General features: G+C 48.8%; 1 protein-coding gene across 1 annotated transcript in view; it reads right to left on the bottom strand.

The window, feature by feature from the left end:
- Csmd1 (CUB and Sushi multiple domains 1) overlaps nt 1-20903 on the bottom strand; it is a 1029359-nt gene extending 1008456 nt beyond the window's left edge. Inside the window, exon 1 of the mRNA XM_070015936.1 lies at nt 20807-20903. Coding sequence (XP_069872037.1) covers nt 20807-20903 — 97 coding nt within the window. The remainder of the gene's footprint in view (nt 1-20806) is intronic.
- Nucleotides 20904-22626: the final 1723 nt, after the last annotated feature.

The following is a 22626-nucleotide window of genomic DNA, read 5'->3' as shown; positions in this document are numbered from 1 at the left end:
AAAGCATTGGCAATCTAATGCTGCAACCTCCAGAGAGATTTTTTTTCTTTTTACAAATTGCTGTTATATTTTATGTTATTCTGTACTTCTCATGTAATTACATAGAGAGAAACTGAGGAGAAATCTGGAGTTACTGTCTGGATAGCTCAGGATTAATGGCTGATGGTAACTCAATTAGCCATTGATTGAAAAACTTGGAGCAGATAAAGTTGTCTTCAATCATTTTACAGGAATCAAAGCAAAGGACTCCTTGTGTTCAGAGAAAGAAGGGAGGTTGAAACGCCATTAGTTCTCATTTGTTTGCAAGGGTCTGAAGAGTGCCAAGGAAGGAATCAAAGCTAGAAAAATACTTGAATGCAATTCGTGTTCATTCTCAGGCTCTCTTTAGCCTTTGAAATCATCAAATTTTCCTCTGCTGAGCGTAAGTTATTAATGAATTTAATGTCTTTGTTGTGATAAAGCCCCTTTGCCGATAACACACTAGAATTGTTTATAACACTGTAAATGATTCTGTGATTATATACTATGGTGCCAGCCTGTAATCCCAGTTACTTGGGAGGCCTTGGGATGCCAAGATAGGAAGATGTCTTGCCAACCTAGGAAAAGCAGTAGAATCTATTCAGAAAACAATGGAAGCCAGGTGCTGGTGGCTCACACCTGTAATCCTCTCTACTCAGGAGGCTGAGTTCTCAGGATCATGGTTCAAAGTCAGCCTGGGCAGGAAAGTCCGTGAGATTCTTAGCTCCAATTAATCACAGTAAAAGCTGGAAGTGGCACTGTGGCCCAAGTAATAGAGCACCAATCTTGAGCAAAAAGAGCCCAGAGACAGTGCTGAGGCCCAGAATTTAAGCCCCAGGACTGGCAAACAACAACAACAAATGGAAGCAGAGAGCAAGGGTGCTGCTCAAGTGGAAAAGTACTTGCCTAATAATCCCAGGATTGTGAGTTCAACCCCTGTATCCAACATCATGATTCATGGTTCCGATGCACTTTATTATATCCATTCCATGATACAGACTATACACTTTACTTATGCTATCTTCTGAAGCTATAGTTCTATCTATACCCCATGCTAGTCTGAATATTCCTATAAGATATTTTAATTGGGGATAGTTTTAATACATAGAAGGGTGCATCAAAAGTCTGTTTGGGCCTGAGATGCACCTCATCTTCATCTTCAAGGAACATGAGTCTTGGAGACTTTTCTTACTCATGCTAATGACCCTCATCACCTCCCAACACAGCTTCTGTACAACAATGAACTCTTGTCACATGGTTCAAGTAGGTAAAGAGCTGTTAGAATTAGGGATGTGTGAGAGCCAAATATAAAAGACATAACAATTGGAATAACAACTTCACACCTCAAAAGATGTGTCTACCCTCAGTGTTTCACTGACAATGTGAAAGCTGGGTGGTCTGTGCCTCACAAAATAATTGAAAATGATGTCTTTTTCTAACATAAAAATGATAGGGAGATGTAACATGGTCAGAGTTGCAAAATAATACCGTTTCGTATAATTGAATCTGAAAAGTAAAACAAGCCTGCCAGATTAGAGTTCTTAGGTGAGCTGAGAGATGTAATTTGTTTCATGATGGATTTACATTCAAATATGAAAGACAAGTGATTTTTGTAAAGCTATATTACAAATGCAAAATTTCTGCAAGATTCCGTGAGTGCAGAAAAGCTATCTTTATTCGGATAGCTTTGGACATAAGAAAATGCAAATTTCAAAAATTAATTTTCCAACTACAGTCCTATAAACTGATTTATGTAAGTGTAAACCTCATTGGTCCAATTCTTCACCAAAACTAAAAATGGGATCATTTTCACCCTTGTTTTTTTGTTATTGTTGTTGTTTGTTTTTCCACAAGGCCATGTTCTCCCTAGTTTTCCTTTTGACCTCGCACAACTCTTCCTATCCCTCATTACTCTCATTAATCTCTACCTGGCCCAAAGCTCAAGAATAAATGGTCGACCCCCAGTGTCTGTTCCTGCCATGCCAGAAGCCAGGGCAGAATGTGGGAGGCTGCTGTAGGCCATGCCCCTGTCAACACAGTGGTGCATTTGGAACCTTCTTCAACAGGCCAGGTTCTTGTGTCCTGGCGGCCCATCCACCTCCGCTTCCACTGGAGACACATCCAGCAGAAGACCGCATGTGTCTGCTCATTCACTGGACAGAGCTGGCCGGGTCCAGCCATGGCTTTTTTCGGGGAGCCTGGCACTCCTGCTTGCTCCCTCTCCCACTCAGCCATGTGGGAGCCCCCACATTTTGGGGTGCTCCACACAGGACCCTTCCCACTCATTCTTTGGGTTTTCAACCCCACATTCCTACAGACGGCTGTAAGACTTGTATGCAGGCAAGGCCTTGCTCTGGTACACACCTTCATGGTTCTTTTGAAAACCAGATGTGCCCAGTATGTGAGGCTCTGCAAGATCACTGACCCACCAGCTTCCTTCCGGTCCCCTAGATGACTCCACTCCCTTGTCATATCCCTCACCAAAGAAAGGTGTGTGTATGTGTGTGTGTATGTGCATGTGTGTGTGCGTGTGTGTGCCCATGCACGTGCATGTGGGAGTGAGCAGGCACGGGTCATCTCATCACTTCTGATCTGACTGAAAGGACAACCAAGACGATGGCCAATATATCAATGGTACACCAATGTTCTATCAACAATATTTAATCTTCAGTTTGCTAGGGAAGAACATCAATCAGGAAGAATTAGTAAATGTCAGACTATGGATATTCCTTTTGACTAGGAGTTCCATCTCACTGCGTGCCAAATGACATGGCATGAAGTTCTTATCTCTGTGTCAAATGTGAACAGGCTAAACCATGTCAGAGTTGGGATAAGGTTCAGAGAAATTCCACAGGTCCATCTATGTATCTATCAGTCATCCGCCTATTCATCTACCTACCAATCCATCCATCCATCCTTCCATCCATCCACCCACCCATCCAGCTACCCATCCATCCACCCACCCATCCAGCTACCCATCCATCCATCCATCCATCCTTCCATCCATCCACCCACCCATCCAGCTACCCATCTATCCATCCATCCATCCAACTAACCCTCCACCACCCACCACCCATCCACCGACCACCCATCCATCCAACCATCCATCCATCCATCCACTCATCTTTAACCCACCATCTATCCCTTCAGTAACTGTGCCTTCATCATGGCAAAGAGGCAAAGTCTATTTCTAGGAAATAATGCATTTTTTTTAGTATTACAAGAGTTTAATTCAATTTTCATTTCAAGGCTGGGGTTTATTAAGGTACGCATGGAACTATGTTATCAGACATGCTGTTCATTCTGAGCTAGCTGAGCTTGTTTGGGTGTCAGCAGTACTGGGATTCAAGGGGAGACTGCCACTCCCTGACACTCCTCCTCTTCCATTCTACTAAACTGTAATACACTCTTGGTTTTCTGAGAAGAGAGAGAAGCTTGGGTCAGGATTTTTTAAATAGTCTAACTTTAAAATTTTTAGTACTGGCAGATTTCATTCTTAAAATCTTTAAAAATGTACAGTAGAATATTATTGTGAATGGACCAAGAAATACTGAATCCTTCAATATGTACAACAGGTACAGTTTAATGCAGAGTGACGGGCATAAAACAGACAAAAACATATTTACAACTACTTCCGTGGAATCAATAAAGTATATGTTAAACGCTTTACAGTGGTGGAGGCATGCCATTGTATTATATGTGTGTGAATATGAGTTTTAATGACTGCAGAGTCTGCACTCAGGGCTCTGTGCCTGGTAGGCTGCTACTGGGTCATGTGTACCCTTCTTATCATGCAAGACAATGCAGGGGCACAGCTGACCTCACGCTGGGATCTCATTCCTGGGTCTCTCCTTCATTCACTTTGTGTGGAGAAGAACGTTGAGTTGTATTATTTTTTAATCTGTCTGCCAGACGACAGACCCCTGGTGTGTAAAACAGAGATAAGTTAAACACTGCACAAACACACGTGCTGATGTATCCACACTGTTGCTAACGTTATCTTTGTGTGTATCTGCATCAACTTTTACAAACATACTTTTTGATGAAGCATAACAAAGAATTTGTAAGCTCCATGCTAACCATTCTCTCATCTAACAAAGTACAGTTTCAAAGCTGTAAGATCACAATAACTTTGGGTGGGTGCAACACAACAATAAACAGCGATGATTTTGATTCTTTTCATAGCAACAGCTCTGTGATATGACATAGAAAGTTTGTGTGACTGTGCTATTTGAATATACCATAAAATATTTCAATAAAAAAATTATGAGTAAGCACCCTGACAAATTCCATGCAAAGCACATAAGGCATTTTATATTATACTTACGTAATATGTTATTATATGTATTATTGTTATACTGATATTCTTACCACACCAAAGAAGAGTTAAATTTCCCAAACCCAGAATCTTCAATATGTCCACTCACTATAGCTAGCTAAATAAAAAATACCACATTGAAAAAGTGTGCTCCATATTTTAGCAGCAAAAACAACTAACAAAATACACTGTGTTATATCATGCAAAGTTCTTATGTTCCTTATGTTCCCCTGTACAATCTGTGTCTGCAGGAAAAGTAATAAAATTTTGTCAGCATCATGTTGCACACCTGTACTCTCAACACTTGGGAAGCAGGCGCAATAATAGGATTGTGAGTTCAAGATCAGCCAAGCTGTGAAGAACAATGTAAAAATTAAAAGAATAGACTTCATAAGAACTCCCTCCGGTCTGTGGTAGCGACACTCCCGTGGCGATGACTGGACGTCCATGTGAGGCCATCCTCACTGCTGCCAAAATTGCTTCCAAACGCAGCATAAACAAGAGCCTCAAGAAAACTTAACCCTGAAACCTCCTTTGATTATGTTTTTTGGATTAACTTTTTCGTGAAAAACAGTTACCATTTAAAAAGCATGTTCTGAAAATCCCTTCCAACACTGAGCTTGAACGACATCATTACTAATGAGATCTGAGGACATTCGTCAAGAGTTAAATACTAGTTTACACAGACTTATGAAAATGATCCCCATGTGGAGTTGCTCCACAGGCATTCCTGAACCATTGAGGGACTCTGACCTTAAAAAGTACTCAACCACAGTGACCTTGTAGAGAAATCAAATCCACTTTATGAAGCAATGTCTGCTTTAACACTAAAGTCATTCATGTTTCCATGATGGGAGTCTTTTAGAATGAAACCTGGCACACAGTACCATTTGCCATAATGATGATGAAACCGAACAAGGAAAAGGTTTTATTTTTATCCAACATAATTTCTTGAGTTTTAAGTTAGAAATGCATTTTGCAGTAGGCAATGCTCACCATACATTCAAAGACTATACATAGGATTCTTACTTTTTGATACGTGTGTGTCTAGAACTATTTTTGTGAAAATATGACTGAATTTCTATTATTATATATGTTACAAAAATATTACAGGTTCAAGTTATATTTCTTCTAAAACTTATATGCAATTCCTAATACTTTAATTGGATATTTAGAAATTAAAGACAGATTTGTCTCACTGATTCCTTTGTGAGGAGAAATGTCCAGTAAATGTCTGCTAAGTTAGATACTCAGCACATGATGATATACAATACATGTGGCATAAAATGATTTCTTTGGGAGAAGGCATGATACATTTAGCTGTTATAAATAGCTAAGAGTACTCATTCATCAGATAAGCAACAGTCAATAGTTGAAAAGGTCCTAACAAACCCCAGGCAAAAAGGGAGAGGGGAGAGAAGAAAGACAGGGTGGGTATTTTCTAGAGTTTCTGATGAAAGGTGTAATATTATTAGGTATCTTCCTATTGGCAGAAATGGGACCACATAGGGGACAGTGACAGGAATGGAGACTCTGGATTCATACACCAGGATTGGATTTTCTCTTATGGGATTATAAAGCCCTGGAACAGGACCCAGAACCATACTCAGAGGGAGAAGGTTGCCTTTCTTTCGGGAACCATGAGTAAAGGAGCTGCGTTTCAGGGAAGGAATTTTGCTCCTGAGACGGGATGGCTGTACACTCGTTATCACCTCTGCGGATGAAGCCAGAAAAGCTGCCGCCTGTCACCCATCTATCTCCAGAAGGCTTTGCAACCTCAGGAACAGGGACAGGATGGCGAGAATGGAACGTGTGTGTCTGTTTACTGAGTGTGGACACCCTCCCCTACTGTGAGTGCCAAATGCAGTGGGCGTCAGCTGACCACCATACACCTGCCATCTCAAAACAGTGCTCACCTGGGTGCTGACATGTCACACATTCTATCTTCTCAGAGATATTGTAAAATAGGCACAACAGACTCATTTGTCCAGAATGCTCGGGCAACCAAACAGGACTCTTGTCACATATGTACGGAGAAATATGCTTACCCACTGGCAGACTCATATCATGTAAAACACTTGACGTTTAGTGCTTTTGTGACTGCACTGATCACAATGTTGAGGTGGGAAAAAAAATCACTCAAATGGGATGTGGAATGTAGGGACCTGCATGCACTGCTGCTACCTGACCTGCAGAGCACAGTGACCTGCATGGACTGCTGCTACCTGACCACAGAGCACAGTGACCTGCATGCACTGCTGCTACCTGACCACAGAGCACAGTGACCTGCATGCACTGCTGCTACCTGACCACAGAGCACGGGGACCTGCATGGACTGCTGCTACCTGACCTGCAGAGCACGGGGACCTGCATGCACTGCTACCTGACCACAGAGCACGGGGACCTGCATGCACTGCTGCTACCTCACCACAGAGCACGGGACCTGCATGCACTGCTGCTACCTGACCACAGAGCACGGGGACCTGCATGCACTGCTACCTGACCACAGAGCACAGGGACCTGCCCCGCACTGCTACCTGACCACAGAGCACGGGGACCTGCCCCGCACTGGTAGCCGACCCACAGAGCACGGGGCTGGTTCAAAGTAAAGCTCCATAAAGTTACCTAAATGAGCACCTGGAAAACTTGCAGAATGCATGGGATGCTTGCGTGTAAATACTACTTACTTCTACTGAAGCCCGGCCCTCTCCATACTGGGCAGAAGGGTATGAATCCAGCACATACAGCTATGCATATTCAAGAAACCTAAATTAACAGTGGCAACTTTCTTGACTTCAGTGTGACCAAGAATCTGCCCATTCCTTAAGTTTCTGCAACCACACACAGTGCTGGCCGTGCTGTGCCCTAGGTCAGCAGAACTCCTCCTTCCTTTGTGAATGCATCCCTGAACCCACGCATCCGGCCTTCCCTCTCGCTCTACCCAATGCCTCTCCTAGTCTTAGTTTTCAGTTGCTAGTCTCAAGTACATGGAATGATATAAATTCTTTATCCTGCCCCACAAGCCACCAAGATTTATTTAGCGGTAAGCAAGCTGTGGCTGTGGTTTACTTACTATGCAGCCAGGGATTTCAAAGGGAGCCCAGCCTCTCTCAGGGGATGCTCAGCTCCTCCTGAGCAGGATGACCATGCCTTCACTGCCATACCAGCAGAGCAAGGACCCCCCTACTCCCCAGCCCAGAACACCATCCTCTATAGTCTGCTTGTTTCTAAGAATAAAAGGGAAAAGGAACAATCTAAAGGGGAAAAGCTTTCCATTCCGTTGTCCAGAGCATGAAGTTAAGAATTTATCTCCAGAGATGGTTTGATTCATAAAGAGATCATTTTGGCATCGTGGTGTTTAGCAATCCAGTTCATGCTCTGCTACGACAGTATTTAGAGGATTCCTTAACCTTCTCCAATATGTATATATGGAGTCTAGAATTATTTAAAATTTTGACAGGATGTTAACAGACTCTACATCGCATTTTGCATAGCATTTAAGTGTTGGAAGAACATGATCACCACAGAAATGATTTTTAAAATAATCAGAGAATCAGTCATTTCAATGTACGTAATTCTTCAGAAAAAAGTTCTGGTCAGTATCTTATGCAAAATAAACATTAGCCTAGATTTTAATTTTTTGAACTTTTAACAATACTATTATCTTTTGTTGTTGTTGGTGGTGGTGGTGGTGGTGGTGGTGGTTGGGCTTGAACCGTGGACCTGGGTGCTATCGCTCAGCTCTTCAGCTCAAGGTGAGCACTCTACCGCTTGAGCCACAGCGCCACTTTTAGTTCTGTGGTGGTTCACTGGAGATAAGAGTCTCATGGACTTTCCTGCCTGGGCTGGCTTTCCTCAGATCTCAGCCTCCTGAGTAGCTAGGATTACAGGTGTGAGCCACCAGCACCCGGCTATTATTATTATCTTTAACTAGTTGTCCAAAGGAATTGTCATTTAACAAATCTTAGCTTGGATTTTTTAAAGTTCTTTTTGACATGATTCCATGGTAGCAGAAATATTGATTTAGGCTCAAAATCTTAAGGGAAAGACAGAGATAGAGTATGGTATGCTTGAACTTGTCTCCACAGCCCAGAAGTTATGGCTCAGGAAAAGTGAGTTTGTGAGCCTCGCATTTATCAGGAAATATGTGATCAAACGAAGTCTTGAGCTTCTCGTGGAGATGATATTAAGTATTACAGCTGTGTTGTTAGAGTATAAACATCCTCAACAGTAATAAATGATTGTTAGTGTCAGTATTGAGGTTTTAGAAAAAGGAAGTTACTAGAAGGTGAATTCAAATCATCTACCACTAATTATGTGACTATAGATTGTTGAATACATTACAAATAAAACACACACACATACTGCTTTTACCTCTTCACTACAAGCACCCTTACTGAATGTAGTCTACTCTTCTACCATCTGCAGAGTATATATTGCTTAGCCTGACTGGGACTGTATTTTAGATGTCCAAGGATGTCAGAGATGCAAGTAAAAGATCCAAACCACTTCTCTGATCAAGAAACCAGACCCAGGAAGGCCCCAAATCTAGAAGGTGGTGTATCTGGTCCAGAAGTGCCAGCCCAGCTCTGCCCAGCCAGGCAGGGCTGTGAGGGGTCACCGTGATCTCAGAGTACATAAGGCATGTGTCCTCAACTCCCTGGCAAACAGCTCCACAATCAGCCACAGAGGTGGCGGAATCATAAAGTATGCATATTTCATTTGCAGTCGCAGGAGAGTGAGACAGATCAGAATCTGCACAGGGAGCATGGAGCCATCCGGGATGGGCCAGTCTCACAAGAATTGCATGCTGCTGTCCGTGTTCCTCAGATTGGCTATGCACGATAAAAAAAATAATTCCCTTGCTGGGAGAAAATCTGCTTAAAAAGGGAACTGTAAAAGATAATTGTGCATGTTTGGTTTGCACTGGGGCTTTTGCCCGGTTTCAGATATCTAAATAGAGGAGTCAACAGTTGACAGGAGATGGTTATTAAGAGATGCTCACACACACCCTCATTTTTTCTCTGCTTGCTTACAAATGCTGGCATTTGCTTCCTCCAGACCTGCAGCTACCTCTTCTCTTAGCTTCTTCAATATGTCTTCAAATATTTATGATATTCATTAGATTAATGAATGGATCATAATGAAATGCAAACATCTCCATCTATGTTTGTATTTCTAAGTATATCCTTCATTAAATTAATTAATGAATCATAATGATATGCAAATAAAAATGTCCTTGAGTAGAATAATAATACATCCCATGAGTTTATAATGTTCACGTTATTAGGCACTGTTTTCCTTAGCTCTTTATATGCATAGAGTTCAAGACATTTAACACTGATTTTTAGGTAGGTCCAAGAAAATCCAATAATTTAAAAACCCAGGAGTCATGTTTTGTAATTCACTTCCATTACCTCCACCATCCAAAAGAAGCTGCCCGTTTTCAATGTGTTTCGGCAAACCCTGTCTATGTGTCCACCACACTGGTGTGGTGGCAAGGAGATGTGCCTCAGAAGGAAGTCTGTCATGCAGGCGGACTGCACCCCATCAACTCCTCCTCGCTCTCCCATTATTCAATATTCACTTCAGGTGGCACGGCTTGGCTTGAGTGCGGCTGTGGCGGAGATACCCTGCTAGCGCTGTCAACAGGCAGGCCCAGGGACGTCGGTGCGCTCTCAGGTCGAGCCCCTTGGCCCACTTTGGCGCTTTGTCCAGAGTCCCCCGTGCTTGAACCGGTCCCACTCTCTGGAAAAGTGTTCCTTTTCCGGCTCCCGTGAGCACAGCCAGGCTTGTTGGCAGAGTCCTTGAGAAGCCTCCTGTCCATGCCACCAAGAAGCAGGGCCCAAAGCAAAACCTCAGCCGGGCGAACAGCGCTGTCCCACAACCCAGCAGGAGCCGTCCCTCCATCTCAAGATCACGTCCACGCGGGTCCAGTGCCCAGCACCCCCGAGCACCTCTGTGGAGGTCTCACTCAGCTCAGGCCCAGAGAGCTTCAAGGCCACTTTCCCTGCCGCACCCCTCTTTCTCCCCCGGGGAGAGGGAGGGAGAGAGACAAGGGCCTTGCCATGATGGCTCTAACACCCCGACCCTCCCCACCTCTGTGACCCAGGAAGGGGTCTCTGCTTCTTTTGTCACAATGTGGGGTTTATTCTTGATACTGGTGATGGCATCTTCCCCTGGGGCAGGGCCTCGCAGTCAGCAGCAGCAGGCACGGGAGCTGATTTAGAGGAGTCTGCACCTGCCGCCCCAGGGCCCAGCTAACCCAGGGACAGAGCCGGTCAGCCAGGATGGCCTCAGCACAGCGGGTCCTCCATGCAGGCAGGAAGGACAGGAGGGCTGGCTAGTCCTCAGGGTGAAGGAGATCTTCTGCCATTTTAAAGATTTTACCCCAGAGATGCCGAAGCCACGGACCAGTCTTAACCTTCAGAAACACAACAGATTGCGTCTACTGCCTAGAAGATAATGGCTCTGACGTAGTGGCAAGTGCCCTACCTGGAAAATCACATCAACTCTCTTTTGGAACAGTAGCCTCAGTTACTTTTCCACAGGCCAAACAGCCGATGAGGACAATGTAGGACTTCATGGGGGCCACTAAGTGTCACACTGCTCTTGGGAATACTTGCCACCAACATCCCAGAAACTCTAGATAAACTTACTCTGCCGAGGCCATCTTGAAGGCCAGCCACCGTTTTCCTTTACTGCTCCTGTCTCAGCACTCTGCAAACATCCACGGCCTCCCGATTTTAAATGATGTTTCAAACGCACGTTTCTAACTGATTTTCTGAGGCTTTCATGTTATTCACACTGTCTTTGATGCATACGTTCAAATGATTAGCTTGATCTAAACTATCAATTGATCTGATTGATCGTACATCTTACCATAAATGAAACAAGGAGGCTAGGAAGCATTTTGTTCCCTTCAGAGTATTCTAGAAGATAACAGAGTTGTTCTTACCACTTGCTATATCCACACATAATGATTAATCTGCACTAACAGTTAATCTCTCTCTAAAAGAATAACATTTCTTCGGAAGTGGCAACTCACAGAATTGAGAGTTTGGTTCTGTACTTCTGGGAACGTAATGCTTCCTAACATTTGTTTAGGCTCCTGAGGACCAGCCCAGATGCTGCCCTGCGATTCTCACCTGTGCTTACAAAACTGATTTCAGTTGACCTCACCTTTGCAGAGGCAAACAGAGGTTAATGTTTCCCAAGGCCAACCATCAAGAAGGGAAGATGACATGCTCCATCTGGGATGGTTTAGGCCAAAACCGATGCAATCAAACCCAAGACTGACCCTCCTTCACCAGCAAAGACCACCTGAGACACTGGCATGAACTATTTCCACTGGAAGACAGGAACCGCCAAACTAAACAATGACCTGATTTTCGTTTCTTTGAAGTCAGTTCATCAGCCAAATCATTTTAATCCTCAAGCTTTTCTTTAAAAAAAAAAAAAGTGATTGTCTCTTTGGACTAATTTGAGCAGACCTAACAAATAAAACCTTCCAGAGCGGTTAAATCGGCTGAGTTCCTTGAAATTAAGTATTCTGCAACAACACATATGCAACTCAAGTTCTACTGATACGAAATATATTAAATAGTTAACACAATGGCACTGGGATAATGTGATTTTCAATGGCCTGAAAGAAATGACTGTAATAAAGTATTTAACAAGCAACAAAATCCTTTAACAGATTTCCATCCTGGGAGGTTGAAGGACCAGGGCGGCCTTGGGCTCCCGAGCTCCTGAGCCACATGTCTGCTCCTCCAGCTGTCAGGATAAGCTGAGGTTTCCCATGTAAGCCCAGAACGTCCCAAGCCCTTCCGCTCTTCCTGGAGAGTATCTTGACATCAGGAGGCAAAGCTTCAGAAAGAGGTGGGACAGGAGGACAGAGCGGGTGAGGCAGGGAGGGTGGGCAGCAGCAGTGTGGGCTGGGCAGGCCTGGGACTGCCCCCTCCCTCTCCCTATCCCCCAGGAAGCTGGCTCTGCTTAGATTCTGCAAAGGTACCCCAAGTCCTGTTACACTGGACATGAACAAGAGGCATGACCGATAATAAATCTGAAGGTCATTTCAAGTTGAAAATCCTCACAATCTGTCTCCACTTTGCCCACTCATGGGGTCTCATAAGAGATGGTTAGCTGTACTTTTTGTTCAGACATTTTTTTTTAACTTTAAGAACAATCATTGTGCCGGGTGCCGGTGGCTCACACCTGTGATCCTAGCTACTCAGTAGGCTGAGGTCTGAGGATCACGGTTCAAAGCCATCCTGGGCAAGAAACTCCGTGAGACACTTATCTCCAATAAACTGCTAGAAAACCAGAAGTGGCACTGTGGCTCAAGCTGTAGAGCACTTGCCTTGAACCAAGAGCGCAGGAACAGCGCCCAGGCCCAGAGTTCAAGCCCCAGGACCAATAAAAAAAATTTTTTTTTAAAAGAACAATCATTGTATTCCATGTCTCCACAGTTATTCACAAAGGCAAACAAGACATGGACACCAACAAGGAGCATTTGTATTTCTGTTTCACAAGTACTTGCTGGAAGTAGACCGATTCTAGGGAAACGGTGATCAAAATACACATGCTATTTCATATTTTCCACTCAGCATTTAACCTGGAAACACCAGCATGTAAGCAACCTGATGTACCACACAAGAACCTAGCCATGTTAACTACTGCAGACGTCCTTCTGTGTGCTGTGTTTACATAGCACATCACAGTGAGTTTTTGTTTGGCACAGCCACACTGTCGCCTAACACCCACCCTCATTTTTCCAGAGATAAAGCAGTGTCTCAGTACTGAAACTCAGTATTCCCAACCGCAGCTTCAAATCTGTACTGGGGAAATGTAGCCACAGTTCATTTCCACAACTTTGAGACATAAACTTGACCATCGCTTTCTACGTAGATTCCTTATTTGTTCTCTGTGGAACATGTACATTAATATTTCTTGTTCAGGGCTAGACAAGTGCTAGGCCCCTTGCTTGTTGATGGTGAGAGGTTCGCCTATTTTTCTAGAAGAGTGTGGTTAACAGACCTATTAGGGGCCTCTCATGCCCTGCCCACCTGGTAACCTGCTACCTGGGCATGCAGCTTCCTTCTTGAGTTAACGCATGACCTGAAGCATACTCCTTCTGATTTTATCACCGCAATGAATAACCCCAAGTCTCTGACTTCTGTACTTTCTCTTCTTACAGTTCAGTTTCTAAAACAGAAAATGTAAGTGATATCACACCGCCATGTAACACTGTATATGGAATTTTATACCAACTCCTTTAAAAAGCATTTTGCTGTCCATCCATCATAAAAATGGAAAGAACAACGTTTTCTAGATGATATAAGTCATAGCCCAAAGTTCAGCCTGGCTACTCTTCTTATGTGTTCAGGTCAGAAGAGGCCTCGTCTCTCTCTTGTATCTTGACAACATACCCCTTTCCTTTGTCCTGGTACACTAAAGAACACAGGAAAGGTAATTTTTGTAATTGCACTTGTAAAAGAAAAGAGAGAGTGAGAGAGAAAAACTGATTACTTCTTTGTTCCCTAATCCTCTTATGTAACTCTTTTAAAGTAAAAAGCTGAGAGATAAAATAGTCATGAAGATCAAAATGACAACTGTAAGTTGACATATCTGCTGAACAAGCTCTAATATTAAAATACTGTCACTAAAAACGAAACGCAAACACCTTCAATAACTCATTCTGTATACAAAGAGAAATAGGGATGATTAATAAATGCATGTGAAACAAATATGCATGAGAAAAATAATAAAAAGAATTCAAAGCCGTTTCTACTGACATGTTCAGGGCTCTGAGCATGAGTAGGGAAGTTACTGGTTGGGACCTGCGGAGGCCTGTGCTCACCTGCAGGCGACAGTCGCTGCTCTGAGTGTCTGTAGTACGGTTATTGGCTCGGGAACATGCTTGATGCTATGACTGGAACTTACATGACCGCCCAAAAGAAAATCAGATGAGACTTAAGGATGCCGAGTATGGGCCTCCCACCCTCTGCCAGCACATCTCCAGCTCCTTCCCAGTCCTTGGTTCTCTTCCTGACCCCGTTCTCCATTCCTAGAGGTTCAATCCTGCTCACTTTCCACAGAAACGCTAGTATCTCCACCACACAGACTGTTATTACAGCAAGTGATTTGGAATAAAGCTTCAATAAGAAAGAGAGTTCTGGAAGGCCTATTGAACCAGCATTCTGGTTATAAACAGAGGAAGGGTGAGGAGGAAGGCCCTGCCATCCTGCTACACTGCAAGAGTGATCTCAGCAGCACTAACCAAGACTCTTCAGCTCATACAAGAATTACTATAGTCCTACTGGAGGTGTCAATATCCTGAATTCTCCTTGTTTCCAAGAAGAATTCTTATTGTTAAGAATATGACAAATGAAAAGTGCAAAGATGCTGGCCAGAGATGTTATTTCCACCGAGATTCTTAACAACTTCAGTGAGCTAACCTGAAACATATAATATATATACATATTATATATATAATAGATATACATAGATATATATAAGACGTATGTAACATATATGTGAAATATAAAATAAATACACATAATATATTACATAAGGTAAATACATAGATAATATATGTAAGACCTATATAACATGTGAAATATATGTAATATATAATATATAGTACATATAAGGTATATACAATGTAAGACCTATATAACACATATGTAAAATACTTAATACACACATAATGTATAAAGATATATACATAGATAATATATGTGTGTTACACCTATATAACATATATGTAAAATGTATAATACACATATATAATACACAAGCACATATAATACAGAAAGTTGCCAACAATGATTATATTTATCAAAGAATCAGATAGAGTGAGAGATGTAAGTTGATTCTAAAGGAACATACACTTCTGCCAGGCACCAGGGACTTATGTCTTTAATCCTAGCTACTTGGGAGTCTAAGAACAGAAGGAGTATGGTTAGAGGTCTGCTGGGGCAGGATAATTCACAGGATCTCTTCTTACTCTCACCAATAGCTGGCAATCGCACATGCCTGCCGCCCCAGCCGCAGGGGTCCTGAGATGATGAGAGCAGTGCCAGGCAGTGATGTCTCCACAGAGGGACACTGGACACCAGGACGCACGTCTATCACCCCAGGGATACAGGGATCCCTCAAGCAGGTGGATCTAGGTGCAGGCCTACAACCAGGCAAGAAGCAAGACCCTCTCCTAATAACAACCAGGGAAAAGCAGGGCTGAAGGCATGACTCAGTGGCATGGTACCAGCCTAGTGAGTGCAAGGCCTTGAGTTCAAACCCCTACACAGCCAAAAGAAAAGGAAATACACGGTTCATGTCAATTTTCTGTATGAATGGGAGCTTCTTTCTCTGCTTTCACAACCCTGTTCTCTGCATGTCTCATCTGTCCAAGGCTGAATTAGCCACCAATATCAACACTCCCCTGACCCACACCGAACAAGGAGAGAGCAAACTGTCACTGGGGACAGTGACAAAAGTCACCGGGGACCTTTGAACGTTTTCCTACATCCATTCTTTGGAAGAAAGCTGAAATCCTGCCTTTTCTAGCAAGGGAACTTAACCCTGACATTAGGAGCTGCTTACCCTCCACGGAGCCCAAAGATCTCCACTCGCACGGAGTCTAAGGACTATGGTAACATGAAGGGAAACACCCGCTGACAGGAGACGGGAATGGGCAGGGTGGCTGACAGCCCAGGACTCTCTGCATTCTTGACGTGCATTTCATCTTCGTGAGGAGAATGACCAATGCATGAGACATCAGCAAAGAGGCTCCCATCAAAATAAGAGGAGGAAAAAGTTCTCCAAATATCAGCATATGGATGCTCACAGCATCAGGGAAAGAACTGCTTGGAATTCACAATTAATTTCAAAGGCTTTTAATTCATTAGAGATCATTCCTCAAATAATTCAAATTTTAATCTAACATTTAGCACTTTCTTACATAACACTAATCACATCAGAGTATACTACACAGTAAAAGGAAAAAAATAATTCATTTGGGCAGTACTTTTATATGAAAGAACATAATTATCTCTTGATGTCTTCCCACAATCTAAACACTATGGAAAAGGAGTTTGGATCTCAGCTTTGTTGTAAATTCGTCTTTGAAGGAAAAAAAAAAGATTAAACAGCCAAAAATGATGAACTTCAATAATGGAGGTGCTGACAATGCAAGTGAAATGATCTAAAATAACTGCAGCTTCATAGCATGGAATATTCATCATGAGGTCAATGTGGGCTAATTAGTCTGGGAAGGACTAATGAATTGATTATCGGATCCCACCTCTTTATTGACTGGGAGGAAGAGATAGATCGTAGGTATAATCTGCCTCTTAGATCTAGATACCATCTACAGAGCCAATCAGACAGACTAATTTTATGCAACATAAACGACATATTGTATATCACTACAGTATGTTATATAGACAAGTATGCCATGTGCTCTAAATGATATTCCAATGCCTATTTTACCAATGCCCAGGCACCAGCGGAGTGTCCCGCTAAGTGCGAGCTGGCCTGTGTTCTCTGGCTATCACTTACCTGGGAGTGGGGGTGCTCAGAGGCACACCCAGAACCTGCTAGTGAGAGGGCGTGGATCTGTGTGCAAGCTAGCTTGGGCACAGGAAGTTGGCAGAGGAACATCCAAGGCCTCTGCCCACCTAAAGCGAGGGGAGCGGCCCGGGGCAGGCTCAGGGTTCGAGAAGCAGCCTGGGCAGCCTGTGACTGTCTGTCATGTCCTCAGGGCTGTTGGGGTGTTCTTGAGTTGTACTGAAGTGAAGGGTTAACGGAAATCCATCAAAGAACTACAAAGCACTTAGAATTGAGCTAATATCTTATATAATCCAGTTCCTAGGCTGCCGTCACTTTCCAGGATGGCTCCTTGGTGGAGACTTCAGATGTGGAAACAGAAATTTGACCCCAGATGCTGACCCTGACCTCAGACCCTTCACAGGCAGCGACCACATGTGGACTTCACAAAGGTGATGGAAAAAATTAAGACTATGAGCACTGAGATGGAAAAAAAAAACACTCTTTTCTTCTACTCAGACCTGAATGCAATGGCAACTGTAAAATTCTTCATTCCTTTTCACTACTTTCCCTGAGCTAAATCCAGAATCCCATATAGCAGGAGGCAGCAACGCAGGGGAAAGATGTGTTAGTGACGTGAAAATCAGTGTTCACTTCCACCAGGCATCCAGAACTGCTCGTGTTCTGACGCTCTGTGGGGTGTGGTTTGCCACGTGTGCGCCCACTAGGGAAACTCTACATGGAGATACATGCTGGCAAAGAGGGTCAATCAACACCCTCTCGGGAGGTGTACTGAGATGTCTGTCCCCAGTGCAAGCTTCTCATCAGGATCTGGGGTTTTGCTGAAGGAGACCGAAGCAGATTGATGATGGAACCCTTCACCCAGCTAGCACAAGGGTGTTTGAGGATATAGAAAATGCAGGCAACTTCCTTGAAGGGCCGATGACACCTTCCTCTCTCCTAAATTCCTGGTTGATAGAAACCATACAACGGACATTGCAGCTGAACTCCGATAGAAAACTGTTTCACACTCTGCATCCAAAGAGGGTGATGGGCCTGGGGGTGGGGGTGGGGGCAGGGCCAAAGGAACAAGGTGCACACTGTTTCACAAACCTCCCACAACCAGTCCATTTTAATCAGCTCAAGTCACACAATTTCCTTCTGTCTTTCTTCACATAGAGGGGATCGCAATTCTGCTTACATATCAGCCTTGGTGCTAGGGGCTACATTAGACCTTAAATGCAGATGTATCAAGAAATCAAAGGTTGTGCATAATGGTCCTTGGGGAAAAGATTTTATTTTGTATTTAGGAAAAAATAGCCATATATAATTATTTAACTTCCATACTGAGAGTTGTTCTCATACATGGTGAACCTATTGCTTTTCAGCACCGTCAAGAATGCCTATTTCTTGGCCTAAGGTTGCTCATCCAAGCCAATCCTACTTGTTCAAAAACCATACGCCTCCAGTCCTGTAGCAGGCAAACCACAGAAACAAACTGGTTTGTCTTCATCGTGACTGGGCTGGTGTGGAAACCCAAGCCCCTACTCTGGAGTGTAAATGGAATGTGCACCAAGACCCTGGTAGAGCCAAAATGGACCACAGAGCATCTCTGCCTTTATCAGACACCTCCTTTATTTATCAACTGAATTCAAACCTGAAGAAAGCATACCTTCATCACTTTGTAGGTGCAACCAATATCCCAGCAACTCTTTAACTACCTTACCAAAAGGAACAAACTCAAGGAGGAAAGGGAAAAATGAGGGGAGGCCAAAGGCATCTGGAGCTTACCTTGCTTGTCTGGGAGCAGAAGCCACTTACTTTCACTATGAGCTCAGCAAAAAAGCTACCAGAGGCGCATTTAGAATTCATCAGAGCGTGGAGTATTTAATATGCCATTTGCATTCTGACAGCTTAGAAATGTCTACACCAGATTTGCTGGTCCTTCGCAATAAGCACTAAGTGGCCACGGAGCCTCTGTTGATCTGTTTCTTAAAGGAAGAAGAGCCATTTTCTTGACATTTTTCAAAGCAGGTTGATAGCTGAGAAAACTGAACTGCAGACAGACACGGACAGAGAGGAGCTGCTCTGCCTGGGGCCCTGGACCGGCCAGAGCGGCGCGGTCTCCTCACCAGCACGCTTGCCCGCTGAAGGCCAACCCAGAGAGACAGCCATGCTCTCCCAGGGCCTTCTGTGAGCAAGACTGCTGAGGAGCGAGGCCCAGGGAATTCCCAGGCCCTCCACCACGGGCACAGCCAGACCGTCTCCTCCGCTCCCCGCTCAGGCCTGCCTGCCGGAAGACAGGTTCTCCTCTGACTTTTGCAGGGTCCAGAAATCCCCTAGTGCTGACCGGGCAGCAGCCTGGATGGGGGACAGCTGCCCCAAAGCGACTTGGCTGAGCGGGTTCTGAATTTAACAACAACAAATTAATGTTCCCAACACTGCGAGCGAGGAGTGAGGATTGCTGGGGAAGTCCTGGCTGCAGACTCCGGGGCTGCGGGGTGGTGACGGGGCTCCATCCCCGCTCACCCTCGGCTTCCTCCCAGGGAAGCGCTGAGACGCTGCCTCTGGGCGCCGGTGCAAGGGCCCTGCGGTCCCGGGGTGAGCGCCGGGGCTCCCCGGGTTTCGGTGGGAACTGGGCCGCCCGGCCCGCTGCGGGCGGAGCGGATGAGGACGTCCAGCGTGGGGAGGCCGCTCCGGCCCGGGGCTGCGCCCCAGGTGTGGATTTGGGGGGAACCCAGCGGAGCTGCCCGCCGCCCTCTCACCCCAGGCCGGAAGGGGGCAGGACGGGCGCTCTGGAGCAGGGACGCCTGGAATGAATGGCCCCGAAGGGAAACGGCCGGCGGCCCCGGGTCCCCGCCGCGACGGGAAGCAGTGTGGGTACCGGGGGACGCGGGGCGAGGGGGCTGCGCCCGGCCGCCCGGGCCCACGGTCGCCACGCCGCTCGGCCCGGCCCGCAGCGCGGCGCCAAGGCTCCGGTTCCCGCCTCTCGCCTCCGAGCCAACAGGTCAGGGCCCGCGCGGGGCCGTCCCGCAGCCGCCGCCGCCCCGCCCCGCTCCCCTTCCACGCTCTCCAGGCCGAGCCGGGCCGGGGCCCGGCCGGGAGCGGGGCGCGACCTTCCCCGCGGCCGGCCGGCCGCGCCGCTCCCGGGCCCCGCCGCGCACACACACGTGCGCGGGCGCTGAGCAGCCGGCCCGGAGCGGCGTCTCCACGCACCCGGCCCGCGACCCCGCCACCCCACCACCCCGGGAGGCGCGAAGTTGTGCGGAGTCGCGAGGCGGGTGTGGCCCCGCCGCCCGGCCGGGCTGCCCCGGGATCGAGGGCGAGGCGGGGAAGGGGAAGCGGGTCGGCCCGCGGGGGACCGGAGACCCGGCCTGGGGCCCGGCTCCGGGCTCCGCTCCCCGCCTCCGCCTCGGGCCCCGGGTCCGCGGCCAACAGTGCCCAAGTCGCTCGGACGAGGCCACCAAGTTCCCGGCGCGGGAGCCCGGCCGGGCCGCCGGGACCCCCGCCCGCCCCGGCGCCGCGCGAGGGGAGGGAGCGGAGTCCGGCGAGGAGGCGGCGGGCGGAGGAGGCAGGGAGGACGCGGAGGCTCGGCCGCCCGGGCCGCCCGGGGACGGAGGAAAAGTCCCGGGAGCGGCCCCGGGCTCGCGCCCGCCCCCCACCCACCCGCACCCGGCCGGGGAGCGGAGGCCGGCGGCGGCCGGAGGGTCGCAGGGAGCGCGGGGCGAGCTCCGGCCCCCGCTCCGGCCCCCGCTCCGGCCCCGCCCCGCGCCCCGACCCCCGTCCCGGCCCCGCGCCCCGACCCCGTCCCGGATCCCGCTCCGCGCCCCCGCACCCCACGCCCCGGCCCCCGCGCCCCGGCCCCCGCACCCCGGCACCTGCCCCACGCCCGGCCCCGCGCCCGGCCCCGCGGCTTACCCTTGGCTGCGGCGAGGGGCCCCGCGCGCAGAGCCGCCAGCAGCGGCAGCAGCAGCAGCGGCGGTGGCGGCGGCCGGAGCGTCCTCCGCGCGGTCATGTCGGCGGCCGGTCCACGCGCGCCGCGCCGAGGGCCGCCGGGGCGCCGCGGGGCTGCGCCCGGAGCCGGGGAGCCGCCCGGGGAGCGGGCGGGACCCGCCGCGCGCCGCTCGCCTCGCGCAGGTCCGGGCGCCCGGCCCGCCGGCCGCTCTTAGCATCGGGCGGGAGCCAGCGCCGGGCCGCGCGGCTCCGCGGGGGCCCCGGGCCGGGGCCGGGCCGCGCTCGGGGCCGGGCTGCGCGGCGAGGCGGCGCGGCGAGGCGAGGCGCGGGGCGGCGGCCGGGCTCCGCGGCGAGGCTCCGCGGCGAGGCTGCGAGGCGAGGCTGCGAGGCGCGCGCGCCGCCGGGAGCCCTGGCGAGGAGGCGGCCGGAGAGCGGGGCGGGCGGCGCGTGGGAGCCGCGGGAGGGGCGGGGGACGCGAGCCCGGCCGGGGCGCGCGCGGCGGGCGGGAGCGCGGGAGACGGGCTGCGCCGCCGCGGCGCCGGGCTCTGGCTCCGACCCGCGCGCGCGGGGAGGCGGAGGCTGGGCGCCGCGCAGCCCCGACGCAGCCCGGCCTCGGGCCCGGGAGCCCCGCGCGCGCCGCGCTCCGCTCCGTGCCGCCCCCGGCGCGGCTGCGCGCGGACCGGAGCGGGCGGACTTGTTGGGCGCCCGCGGCGGGGAAGCCCGGGCCGCTGGGGGGGGGGGGAGGAGGGCGCGTGCGGGGCGAGGAAGGCTGGGGGGGGCGTCCCCCGCCGTTCCCCGCCCAGACCCCGCTTGACTAGGAGGGGAACCAGCACCCCGCGACCCCGCGACGGGGGCAGGGCCCTCCCCGACTTCGAGAATTCTCTCTCCCAGGGGACGCGCTGACCCCCCCCCTCCATGTCCCCAAGTCCGGCTGGGGCCTTGGCCAGACGCGCAAACTGCACGACCCAGGGCGCGGAGGGCAGGGTCGTGCGCACCAGGGAGACCAGGCACTGGGGTCCGTGGCTTGGGAGGGGGACAGCAGAGGGATCCCCCCCAGTGAGCGAGGGTCAGGGCGGGAGGGGGGAGAGCAGGGGAGCGCGCTCAGAGCCGGTGCAGCCCCAGAGGCTGTGCGCACGCACTCAGTGGAGGAGGCCTGAAGAAGCTGGAGATTATAGGACGTTTTAGAGAAAGGCAGGGGCTTAACTGAAAAACACAACAAACAGAGGAAGCACCCGAATGCCAGTGCTCCCTAAGGGACATTTCCTGGATTCACCATTCTGGACAAGAAGGTTTAGATAGTTCCAGAATCGGGGTGGGGTTTGTTTGGTGACTTGGAGTCTGCGTGTTCTGAGGGGGGTTTTCTTCCTCCCCCGGACGCCCTGCCCTTCCGGGGACAAGCGTGACCCTGTCGGAATGGAGAGACAGCCATGCACCGGGCAGGGGTCCCCGGACCAGCCACGCCCGGGGCCGGCCAGCACACCTGCACTTGGGCTAGGGGAGTCAACCATGCTCGTGTTGCGGGCCTGCTGTTTAGCCTGTGTAATGTGTTGTGTGCCTGCTGCCCGAGCCCCGGATTCCTCCTGCTCCTGTGGTCTCTAGAGGACATAAGAATTGAGCAGGCGTGGAGCACTCGCGTGCCTGGGGCACGAAATGCCTTCCTCGTGCTGCCCCAGCTGCCGGTGCAGCTCTGCTCCTCGGCGGAGCTCCACCGGGCTGTGCAGCATGGGGACGGGGTGGGCCGGCTTAGTGCAGCGCAGCGCTCCTGGCAGGACTTGGATTTTCCA

Source organism: Dipodomys merriami, unplaced genomic scaffold (genome assembly GCF_024711535.1).
Source record: "Dipodomys merriami isolate MVZ:Mamm:240054 unplaced genomic scaffold, mDipMer1.0.p SCAF_12, whole genome shotgun sequence".
Taxonomy (NCBI): domain Eukaryota; kingdom Metazoa; phylum Chordata; class Mammalia; order Rodentia; family Heteromyidae; genus Dipodomys; species Dipodomys merriami.
This window is presented reverse-complemented; position numbering and strand designations above follow the sequence as displayed.